Raw genomic sequence first — 13,271 nt, 5'->3', positions numbered from 1 at the left:
AGCTCCGGCCATATCGGTCACTCAATTTAGTGTATGACTTTGAATATTTTATATATTGTCTGACTTGTTTATGTGACGTTATTGTATGACGTGATTAACAATTCCAGTTCAAGACATAAAATTTCAATTTTTAAATATTTACTTCAAACAAAACTTTCAATTTTTATAAAATTTCGGCAGTATCTCCTCTAAAACTCGGACTTTGCCACCCTATTCGGGTCCCATCCAAACATTTCTCAAACCTGTTCTCAACCATTTCCAAATCTCAAACATTCTACTAAATTGAACCATTTCCATGAATAAGTCCAACACATTCTACATAAATAAGTCCAACATGCTACATAAATAAGTCCAAGACATGATACATAAATAAGTCCAACACATGCTATATAAATAACTCCACGACAAGATACATAAGTAAGTCCAACATCATTTTCTCATCGCCCATTTTACATCTTTGACTAATTTCTTGCATTTCTTTGCAACCTTCTTAAAAGCGGATGGGGTATACCGACTAGCGCTCTGCCGAGGGGGGTCAGCTCTAAGGTTGTATCCTTTTCCTTTTTCGCTAGTGGTTGTACCTATGAAAACATTCGATAACCAACTAATCAAATCAACTAATCAATAACCAACTAATTCAACAAACAACTCGAATAATCAATAATCAATAACCATGTTCGAATAATCAATAATTCAATAATCAACTCGAATAATCAATAATCAAGTCAAATAATCAATGACCAACAAATTGTTTTACCTGCAGTAGGCGCTGAATCATCATCCGGACCATCAGATGCATCATCCTCATCCTCACCATCCGCCTCATCCTCATTGTCGTCCTCATCCTCATCATCATCCTCATCCGCAACCTCATCCCCATGTGGATGGTCAACCAGGAAGTCATTATTGCCCTCATCAACTAGCTGGTAGCTTTCTAGAATGAGATTCATTGGAACACGACGATCAATTCCGCTCTGTATGATACCCCTCGTGGCATCATCACTCATACTAGAGTCAACAGAAAGTCTACCTCCGGAAGTACCAGAGGAAGTGAGCTGTCGAGGTCTCGTATCCAATGACAATCTACCTGGAGCAATCCCACTCGGTTGGGCCATCTGGTCGGTGGGAATGTCTCTGTAAGTTGGATATGAGTAACCTGGCACAGGAGCCATGAAACCAAGTAGCTGGCTAAACAAACCCTGTTCACCTGATTCTTGGTGCGGGACACTCCAGTACTGCTGATATACTGGTGGAGTCAAGTAATCCGCATAATGCGTGTCAGGAATGTATGGAGTGAACTGCTCACGCTCTTGTTGTGCCTGTGTTTGTGAGGGGGGCGGTGGTGGTTGCGGTGGTGATGGTGGTGGCGGTGATTGTACTTGTTGGTTCTCCTGATTATGCATAGGATCACCGTGCTGATTCTCTTGCGGTTCGATCTGTGACAGATGCAAGTGGTCATCATATGTACCTCGGTACCAATGCAAGTAGATATCTGCCTGATGCTGTGAGGGCACCGTGTCATTGACAAGAACATGACTATACCGGTTCGTCCAATGCATAACCCAGAATGAGTGGGTTCCAGACCAATCTTGATTCTTCGAACCTGTCAGAACTTCGCCGTGTGCTTCACCTAGGTCTCGCTCCTGATTAGGAACGCCCTGAGTCAAGCCAAATTTTCTCCTCAGTCTATCAGATGCATGCCACTCAATACATTCAAAAGATATAAGTGGAACTGTGGCACTTCAAATAGCAGAATGCTGACGGATGTCAGGAGGAATCACGTCCGGATCAGTTCTTCCAATTGCACAAGGCTCCCAAACAAACTGCACACATTATGCAAGTAAACGAGGATTACACACAGAATAATAACACGACTAAACGAAAAGAACTACTTATTTATTACAACAAACCTATCCTTCTTGCAGAACATCCAGTTCTCTCCTATAGTTCTCAAGGGTACGAAATCTGTAAGGCTGATTCTCACGTTCCCAGTTATGCCACCTGACATCAAGCGATTCGCTAACTTACATTTATGGATACAATTTAAAATACACTATTTCAAAGCGTTTAGTAATTAAATTTACCTATTTGCAATCGGAAAGATTCGAGGATTGCTTCGAATCGGCGCAATGAATGGTAGATGGGTCCAAGCCCAGGCAAGCAACAGTGTCAGCGGACCATCAATCTCCTTACAGTCGACACGAGTTGCTCTACACAACGATCTATACAGGTGTGCCAGGCAGGCCGATCCCCAACTGAACTGTATGATCCCGGCAAAGTTACGGAGTAACGGCAGAAACTTTCAGTGCACCCCTGCTGCAGACTTATCTCCAAACATAACGGTCCCAAACAATAACATTATGTGGCACTTCACGTACCTCTGAATCTGGATATCATCAACCAACACTAATCGATCTTTCAATGCTCAAAACCAAACCAACTTGATGAAACTTCCCCTGCAGTCTGCGTTCATAAGTGCAACACCAAACTGATCCAAGCATTCAGCCTCTAAAGCCTCATAACTGCTCAGTGTCGGTCTCGTAACTGGTAAATCATTTGTTGGAAGACCAAGAATTAACGCCACATCCTCCAGTGTCACGGCACACTCACCAACCGGAAAGTAGAACGTGTGGGTTTCAGGGCGCCATCTCTCGACCAGAGCATTAACCAATGCCGACTGACATTGGACAACTCTAATATGTGAAACATGATAAAAGCTTGTGTCCCGTAAAGACCCCTCCACGATTGGATTGTACCGATCCGGCGGCATGTAGTGGTCACATTGCAACATTCGAGAACCCTAAACACAAACATAATATTAAATAATTAACAAACTAAATTTATCAACTCAAACTTTCATTACCAAATAACCAGTAAAACGTATCCACAACCACAACCAATAAAAATAACTATTAAATAAATAACTATTATATTATATACTAATACTCAAGTAACTATTCAATTATGTTCTAACAACATACATACAACAATAAATCAATCATTAATCCTTTATTAAATATTTATGTTATACTTATAACAAAAATAGTTAATTTAATAATTTTTAAATCATAATATTTATTTTAGTATCCTACAAATGCTTAATCATAAATAAATATTATTACTACCAAAAAATTATTTATTACTAACAACTAATACTAATTAAATGATTTATTATCATTATCATTATCACACGTTGATCTATTAGTGCCGTATTCTAATAAAAATAATTAAACCATCAGTATCAGTATCAGTTGTTATTATTGTTATTATTATTATTATTATTATTATTATTATTCCAATAAATTCGGTAATATCATTTTATTTATCATATCTCCATTTTTAATAACAGTATTATTATTATTATTATCATAATGTACTATAATCATTCCTTCTAAATAATATTATTACACTAATTCCCTAATTTCTGCATTATAATCTAACATTACTACTAATCTCTAAAATTATTTTAATCAGATTAAAATATTCAAACACTATTACTACACTAATTTCTAACATTATCATCATAATAAATTATTAATCTCTAACATAATAATTATTATTATTTTAATTAAAATAAAAATTTTTAAAATAAAATAAAAACTTACATAGTTAGGATGATCAAGATAATTAGCAATGTGGAGCTCCGGACGATTAACATATTTTATTCTTCTTCTTCTTCTAGGCATTGTCAAGGAGTGCTCCAATTTTTTTTACATTAAAGCTTTATGAATGGAGGGCCATGGAAGAAGTTGGTGGGGTTGGAGGAGAAGAGAGCTTGGTGTTGCTAAAAGTGAAAGAGAATGGGGAGGGGGGCGTTCAGCAATCACCAAAGTGTTGCTACAACTTGGTGGGGGACACTTGCATGCGTGACACTTGGCTGGGGGGCACAAATCAGACGGTCCAATTTGTGTACCCTCCCAGCCCCGAAAACGGACCGTCCGATTACCGTGGTAAAATTGGTCCGTCCGATTTCTTCATCGCAGCCGTCACAACTGCGTGAAGCGCCATGGACACCCATAACCTTGTTATACACCAACTCCTCCCCAATATGTAAAATAAAAAAGTGGTAGTATGACGCTCTTTTTTTTTTATATGATTTTCTATTGTGAGTAACCATGCGTTATGGGGATTATGAGTGATTTACAAGGCTGTAACGGCGTAATGTTGAAGTTTGGTGGGGAATGAAATCGGATTGTCTGATTTATTGCTGGGGAAAGGAACACAAATCGGACGGTCCGATTTGTGTGTGGCTGGTGTGCATTCCATCAAATCGGACGGACCGATTTGTTGCTGGCTTAACTTATTTGAATCCAATGGAACACAAATCGGTCCCAGAAATTTGTGGATGAAAAAAAAAATTTTAATCAGGAAGCACCGTAATCAGACCCACCGATTTGTTGCTGGAGAAAATCGGATGCAATTAATCGGAGGCAGCGATTTCTGATGCGTGGAAAATTGTGAACGTTGAGCAGCCGGTCGGACCGTCCGATTTGGTGAGTCATGCGTACATAAACCAAGATTGTACCCAGAACCCCCATTTCTTCTTCTTCTTCAGTCCGTGAGTCTCTGCATTTAGGTGATGTTCTTCCTCTTCTCTCATCCTTCTTTATTTCTGTAGATTAGATTTTATTAAGACTAAGAGTGTTTAAAGTAGTATAGTATTATGGATGATAGAGTTGTATTAAAAATTTATTGTTATGGACAGATTTTATTAGAAACATATGAGGGAGTTCAATTTGTATGTGAAAATTCATTAGATGTTGTTATTCCATTCACGTTGTCACTGGATGAATTGAAAGGTGTGATTTGTGAGAAGATACATTCAGAAAGATGTAGAAGAATATCGTGTATTTTGTACAGGTATCCTTTACCTGTGTTTGGTGGGTTCGTTCATTTTCAGACCAAATATGTGACAGATGAAGCGAGTATGCAGGAAATATTTTCAACGTATATGGAGAATTGCCACCGAATATCGTGCATCAAGCTGTATATTGAGTTCGAGCAATCTCAAGCGGACCGGACTATTGAATTGAAAGATTTTGATAGTGACAACGAGGAGGATTTTGAAAGTAACTATGAGATCGTTGGTCCAGGTGAAGACGAAGAGGGAGCTGATGGCACCATGAACGCAGATGTGGCAGAGGTTGCTAATGCACTAGCAAACTCGGTGCCGTTTCAGGAGCCTTCTTTCATGCAGTCGTTGGACTTGGAAGCGATGAATGCACCGGAATTTTCGCAGTATATGAATGCAGGTATGTCGTTTATGACCATACCATTTGATTACTTTATTAATTAATTGTTCTTTATTGTGAGTTATATTTACTAGTTCTTATGTAGATAGAATAGTGAATGTAAAGACTATTATAATGATACATGGTAAATTGTATTTATCAATTGTTTATATGATAAATGATTTATTACTGTATACATAAAAATTGATTTATTACGTATAATGTATAGAGAGATTTTAATTGTTAAGATATATATATATATATATATATATATATATATATATATATATATATATATATTTAATGATTATTTATGAAAATATATATCTTGCGGTGTGATTGTGGCAGAGCTACTTGTTGTGGCCGACGGTGAATTTACGGTGGGGATGGAATTCAGTTCAAGGGAGGAAGTAATCAAGGCAATGAAAGACTATACCATCCGTAGAGGTGTAGACTATCGGGTTTATGAGTCGGAACTGACGACATTCTATGTTAAATGTACACAATATGGCAAAGGTTGTGATTGGCTGATCAGGGTTACGAAAATGCAGATGAAGTACTGCTAGGAGATAAGGAGGTACAATGGTACTCACACTTGTACCAGGTCGAGAATTTCTCAAGATCATTTGAAACTGGATTCCAAGACAGTTGCAGAAGCAATTAAGCCGTTGGTAGAGGTTGACCCATCTTTGAAGGTGAAATCAGTCATTGCGGAAGTCCAGTCAAAGTTTAACTACATCATCAGCTATCGGAAAGCTTGGTTAGCAAAGCAGAAGGCGGTTGAGTCAATTTTCGGAGGTTGGGAGGCATCGTATGAAGCTTTGCCCATATGGTTTGAGACCATGTGTCACAAGGAGCCGTCAGCAGTGGTTCACTTTGAAAAAATGCCTGCGTACCAGGGGGATGACTTGGTTCTTGATATCTGTGTGCTACATAGAGTCTTCTGGAGTTATTACCCTTGTATTAAGGCCTTCAGACATTGCAAGCCAGTAGCGCAGGTGGACGAGACACATTTGTATGGTAAATACAAGGGTTGTTTGTTGGTTGCAGTCTCACAAGATGGTAATAACAACATCGTGCTTGTTGCATTTGCCATAGTGGAGGGGGAGACTTCTGATGCATGGTACTTTTTTCTAAGTAACTTGCGTCAACATGTGGTGACACGTGATGGTGTCGGTCTTATCTCTGATCGACACGATTCTATCAGGTCAGCTATTGATCGGAGTAATGGGGCTTGGTCTCCTCCTAGAGCTTTCCATATGTTCTGTATCTGGCATATTGAGTCGAACTTCTTGAGGAAGTTCAAGGCACCTTACTTGCAGAAGCTCATCGTCAATATCGGTAAGTTTAAGTACAAGCTCTACTCCACTGTTTACTAAGTAAATACGGCTCGATAGAATGTGATTCATTGGTGATTGTTTTTTATTGTAGGATATTCGAGGATGATACGGGAGTACCAGATGCGCTACGAACGGTTAAAAGAACGGGGTGAGTCCTACACCAACTGGCTTGACCGCATCCCACGTGAGCAGGATGCTTTGGCATTCGATGGTGGATACAGATGGGGACATATGACTACCAATCTTGTGGAGTGCATCAACTCCGTTCTGAAGGGTGCACGCAATCTGCCGATCACTGCGCTTGTTAAGGCTACATTTTACAGACTGAATGAGTTATTCACTAGGAAAAGAACCGAGGCTGAGGCTCGAATTAATGCTGGATATATGTTCTCTGAGATGGTGACCTCCAAGCTGCATGCAAACCAGCGAGCATCGGAAAACATACATGTAAGCTATTTTGATAGAGAACATGAAGTCTTTGAAGTACGTGAGATGCCTAGTGGGGTTGAGTATGCAGTTGACCTACGCCAACAACGGTGCGACTGTGGTGAATTCCAGGTTGACCGAATTCTGTGTCGACATGTTCTAGCTTGCTGTGCAAATCAGCGATTGGATTGGCAAGTGTACGTTCATGACGTATACAAGATGGACCAAGTTCGAAGAGTATACAGGGCTAGGTTTAGACCACAGGGAAATCCTACAACGTGGCCTGCTTATCATGGACCTCGATTCATTGGCAATCCGTTTCTCAGACGGGTAACCAAAGGTCGGCCTAAGATGACCCGCTTCTTGAATGAGATGGACACTAGCATGTTGCGTGGTCCTAGGAGATGCAAGCAATGTAGTGTCGAGGGACACAGCCAGAGTAGATGTCAACATCGAGGTGGTCCAAGTACGAGGGCACCCGGAGAGTAGAAGTTACTATTGTTACATTTTATCTGAATTTGCGTTGCTGTATGACTTTGGCAGTTCGATATATTGTAAGGAAGTTATTGCTATATGTATTCATTTCAAACCTACATAGTCATCACACCATGAATAACAAAATCGATCCATACAATCAAATTAAAATAGCAACGCAACAACAATCTAAGTAACACAATTGATCCATACAATGTCCCTTAATATTAACCTAGTCAATATTAAATAGTAACAACAATCTAAGTCAACAGTAAATAGTAACAACCTAGTTAACAACCTAGTTTTTAATGACATACATGTCCTTCTTGCATATCATCTAACAACCTCTTGTAGTGGGGAAAGGAATGATACCGGTAAGCATAGTTTTCACGATCCCAGCTACGCCACCTGCCATAAGACAATCTCTTAAGTAACTTATTTTTGTCAAAAATAAAATGCAACAAAAGTGCTTCTGTCAATTCATACATCATTTCATTTTACCTGTTTACAATCGAAAACAATCGGAGGTTGCCGGAAATCGGCGCAAGAAATGCTAGCCGGATCCAGGCCAAAGTAAGCAAAAGTGTCAAAGGACCGTCCATCTCCTTGCAGTCGACACGAGTTGTCCTACACAATGATCTATACAGGTGTGCGAGGCATGCCGAACCCCAACTAAACTGTATGATTCCTGCAAAGTTACGGAGCAATGGCAGAAATTTTCAGTGCACCGTTGCACCCGACTTATCTCCAAACAAAATAGTCTCAAACAACAACATTATGTGACACTTTACATACATCTGAATGTGAATATCATCAGTTAACACTATGCGATCTTTCAAACCCTTAAACCATGTCAACTTTATAAAGCTACCTCTACAGTCTGCCTTCCTCGGTGCAACTCCAAATTGGTGCAAGCACTCAGCCTCCATCGCCTCAAAACAACTCATGGTTGGTCTTGTAATTGGAAGACCATTTGTCGGCAGACCGAGAATCATTGCCACATCCTCCAACGTCACCGCACACTCACCAACCGAAAAATGAAACGTGTGAGTTTTAGGCCGCCATTTCTCAATCAGAGAATTAATCATTGCTGACTGACACTGAATGACCCCAATTTGGGAAACATAATAAAAACTCATCTCCTGTAAGTGACCCTCAACAATTTGGTTGTACGAATCAGGCGGCTTCAAGTGATCGCATATCAACATCTGTGACACTACATGATTACATTTCCTTTATAAGTACCAGTGTAACATAACTATCTTAACAATAATATAAGTTTCCTTATATGACCATTATTATAACTAATTAGTTGCAGTTGTCTATCAAACATACATACATTGTAAACATACATAGTAAATATGCCTAATTATTTGTCTAAATTATACTAAATTATGTTAAACTCAATTATTAATAACTATAAATAATAATAATAATAATAACAATAATAATAATAATTACCATTATCTACCGACAATGATAATAATAATAGTAATATTAATAATAATAATATTAATATTAATAATATTAATATTAATAATTAATTATAATTCTCCACGGATTACACTAATAATAATAATAATAATAATAATAATAATAATAATAATTTTTAAATTTATTTACAGATCTCATTCATTCATTCATTGATTCATTCCATTCAGAATATATTAATCAATAATAATCATTAATCTAACCCAAATCAAATAAAAAACCTAACATTACATACATATTATTAACTATTCATACAGGCTTTAAAAAGATAAACACTAACTAATTAACTCTACTTTAATCTCTATGTCTAACACCTAACACCTTACACTAACCATATCATACATATATATGATTAATCTCTACTTAGTGCTTAATAATATATATTGCTAATAAAAATAACAAAATTTTATCACTACTATTATTTATTTACTAAATTAAAATATTAAAAAATATAAACTTACATAACTAAGATGTCTAAGATAATTAACAATATGAAGTTCTGGTTGATTTACATCTTTGATCTTTCTTTGTTTTGGCATTGTTTTCAATTTTTCTTTGTGTTTTCGGTGGTCCAACAATGGTGGTGGGGTTGGAAAACAGAAAAGGAAAGAGATGATGGGGTTGGGGAATAAAGAGAGAGAGAGAGAGAGAGGAGAGTGAAAGTGAAAGGGAAAGCAGTTGGGACTCGCTTAATTGGACGCGGACTGCTGTGCATGCTCACCACGTGGTAGCAAGCGAAAAATCGGACCCACCGATTACGTACCGTCATTTCCTGAAATCAGACCGTCCGATTTCCTGCCACAATTCGGTCCGTCCGATTTCAGTTCAGCAGCCATTATAGCTCGATGATACACCCAGAACCTCCATAACCCTGTTATACACGATCCCTACCTCCATATCAAAATTAAAAAACTCGTAGTATGATCAAGAATTTTTATGAGAGGGTGAATAAAAAAAATACTCTGCTTAGGCCTATATATAATACATTACCGATACGGTGATGTTGTACATACCAACGTTTTTGTAGTTAATTCTAATTAATTTAGTATAAATTTAACAAAAATAATATGGGCATGCGTTATCATTTTTTTATCTGTGCTTTTTAGTATAGAAATTATTATTAGAAAGGATATAAATTTATTGATATAGTACATAAATATTTATATATAACATAAATTTCTGTACATAATAAAAATTTTATCAATATAGCATAAAATTTTAATATATAATACAAAAAATTTTATTCATAGCACAAAAATATTTATACATAGCAAATAAATTTTTGTTTGTGAAAATATTTTGTTGATTAGATGAGTTGTAATTTTTTTAAAATTTTTGTTATGTACCAAATTTTTTATGTTGTATATATTTTGTTAGTTGAGTATTAAACTGTCAATATTTTAGATACGTAGTCCTTAACAAAATTTTTGTGATGCCCACCAAATTTTTTGTACTTTGCACCAAATTTTATATTGTGTATCGAAATTTTTGTATTATGCGTATTTTGTTGGTTGTGTTAATATTTTTTTATATATTTTTTAAAAAATTTGTGTTTTTTACTAAATTTTTTATGATGTATATTCAAATTTATGTGTTATAAATTAAAATTTTTGTGTTTTAGTTTTTTAAATATATAAAAAAATGTCGATAATAATAATAATAATAATAATAATAATAATAATAATAAATAAAAAAAAAGATAACATAACAAATCAAACAAAAAAAAAAAAGAAAAGTTGAAGATGATGATATTATTAAAAAAGAAGTTAATCTATATTGGTTAACGGTCCATAACATTTTTGTTATTCTATAATGTCCAAATTCAATGTTTAATCAATATAAATGCAGCATATGTTATCATCTGTAACGCATATATAAGGCACATACTTACAATTTTAGCTTTAATTAATTTATTCAAATTAAGTTAATAAGTTCAATTAATTGAGATTCTTTTCTTCATCTGATAATTAAATACACCTGACCTATATATGCAACATATGGATCAACTTCAAAACACACATGCCATTTCAACTTTATTATTTTAGTCTGCTCAACTTGTAATATGTAACAAATAATGCACTTGATTTGCATAAATTATTATGTATATAATATCCCATTTATATAACAATCACATGTCTGATATTGACGTACTTATTGACTATTATGCTATAAATAAATAAACGTCATTTCCCAACCTAAAATGTTTCGGTTTTCAACCTTAGATATCAGATACTAAATATAATATATAAAGTGGCTTGGGATGAATTCCAGGCCGGTGTGATGATGACTTAATAGATTATTTATGAGCAAAACCTTATTATTATTTTTTTGTTAATTAATATTATAAGGGATGTCCATTTCAATTTTGCTTTTACAATATTCTGCAGAAGTATAGAACACTTCACTCATCGGTCCAAAAATAGATACATTTTTTTTTTAATTTCTTGCTCAATTTGTTTTTAGGACAATTCACATATTTAAAACAATTGAAGAGTATACTTATACAATTACAACATTTTAAAAGAACTTACATTTTGGTCCTGATTCTAATATATGTAAATTACAAGTGTATTAACCCGTGCTATGCACGTGATAATAAGATTGAAATTATAATTTTAAATTATTTTGTTAAGATTAATTTAAATTATAATAATTTAATTAATAAAAATATAACATATTATGTATTATTTATTTTTTCTTAATCTAGTGTTAAATATATTAGTTCTAAAATAGTTAATAATTGGTTTTAGTAATCTACTTTCTTCAATAAATCAAATATATATACTTAATGTGACCATAAATAACTTAATAGTACTTAGACCTACCAACAAATTTTTATATGTTGTTTTACTATCAAGTAAGAACATATCAAAATTAGTCCAAAATAAATAATAAATTATTAGAGAATTCTAATACACAAAATTCTCTAATAAACAATAAATAATTTAAATCTACTAAAAAACAACTCAACACTTTTCTTTGATGCCTGCAAAACATATACCTGAAATAATATTATATCAATGTTAGTATACAGTTTTATAATCATCGACCGTATTTACTATACATGACTCCTTCTTAAAAGTTATTCTACACATGTGTGCAGTCGGAAGATAAATTACTGGACTTTATTTTATTTTTCTAAATTATTATAGTTATACATTATTCATTAAATGATAATTGTAATATTGTAATATAATTATTAATAAATATATTTTTCTAAAATAAATTTAGAAGAGAGAATAGTGCTTTCATTTTGGAGAAAAAAAATTATGAGGAATTGACACCTCATTTTTATTAGTTGATAATGTATTAAATATTGATTTTATATAATTATAATAAAAATATTTCTCTAAATTAGTATAATCATGCATTATTCGTTAAATGTTAATTGTAATATAATTATAATAAATTTAGAAAAAAAATAGTGATTTCATTTTAGAAAAAAAAATGAATTCATGAGGAATTAACATCTCACTCTTATTAGTTGGAGAAAAAATCTAGTTTTAGTATATTTTGTCATTATTATACATTTTTCTCTAATTATATATCCACTGTTTTCTTTTCCTTGTTTCAGCATTTTAAACTTAGGTTTAATTTCTCGTAGTTCTCACTTCTCAGTCATTCTATTAGATATAGTTAATAACTATTGAAATTCTTCGATTAATATAGGAGAACAATATATTATTATATGATAGAATTAATATGAGTATATTTTATTATTAAATAAACAAAGTTAATATAAAATAAAATTATACATAAAAAAGCAAAAAAAATAAAATTAAAATAGCAAAAATGATAAAAAGATTATTTTTATAATTTTGTTTTGTCATTTTTATGTATAGAAGATTAGAAAATAGTAAATTTTTAACTAAATTAATTTATATTTGTTGTATTCAATTTAAATAAGTAATAAATTATCTTATTTTAATTTATTCCTTAAATTTATATATCATAAAAATTAAATCAAATAATTAATATACATAATTTTAAATTGTATGATACTTAAATATATATTCAAAAATAATTAGTTGATATAATTAATTCATCATAATGAATTGTCTTTAATGAGTTAAACAAAATAAAGTAGAAGCATGCTACGTTGATTCTATCATTAAAGGTAAAAATTCGATTTTTATATAATAGAATAGGTAGAATAGATAATATAATAGACGGCGAGAAAGAGAAAGATAAACATTTTAAATCTTAAGTTGTTTCATTTGGATATTGTAATGTGGGTATCATATTATTTTATTTATTCTATCCTATGGACCCTTTTGTAACTTTATTTCGGTATCAATGGAATTTCACT

General features: G+C 33.7%; 1 protein-coding gene across 1 annotated transcript; it reads left to right on the top strand.

The window, feature by feature from the left end:
• The first annotated feature begins 4,951 nt into the window (after nt 1–4,951).
• Nucleotides 4,952–7,486, top strand: LOC112786398 (uncharacterized). Its single transcript, XM_025829778.1, has 4 exons — nt 4,952–5,252; nt 5,580–5,787; nt 5,836–6,572; nt 6,663–7,486. The coding sequence occupies exons 1-4, from the start codon at nt 4,952–4,954 to the stop codon at nt 7,484–7,486; spliced, it is 2,070 nt and encodes a 689-aa protein (XP_025685563.1).
• Nucleotides 7,487–13,271: the final 5,785 nt, after the last annotated feature.

Source organism: Arachis hypogaea, chromosome 20 (assembly GCF_003086295.3).
Source record: "Arachis hypogaea cultivar Tifrunner chromosome 20, arahy.Tifrunner.gnm2.J5K5, whole genome shotgun sequence".
NCBI classification, from domain to species: domain Eukaryota; kingdom Viridiplantae; phylum Streptophyta; class Magnoliopsida; order Fabales; family Fabaceae; genus Arachis; species Arachis hypogaea.
Note: the sequence above shows the minus strand (reverse complement) of the source record. Positions and strands in the feature narration are given on the sequence as shown.

What these genes read in the sequence shown, in the direction of transcription:
- LOC112786398 (XM_025829778.1), top strand. Translation starts at nt 4,952, where the DNA reads ATGGAGAATTGCCACCGAATATCGTGCATCAAGCTGTATATTGAGTTC. An exon ending in GTTACGAAAATGCAGATGAA is followed by an intron (nt 5,788 to 5,835) that starts GTACTGCTAGGA and finishes CACTTGTACCAG; the next exon opens with GTCGAGAATTTCTCAAGATC. An exon ending in GAAGCTCATCGTCAATATCG is followed by an intron (nt 6,573 to 6,662) that starts GTAAGTTTAAGT and finishes TTTTTATTGTAG; the next exon opens with GATATTCGAGGATGATACGG.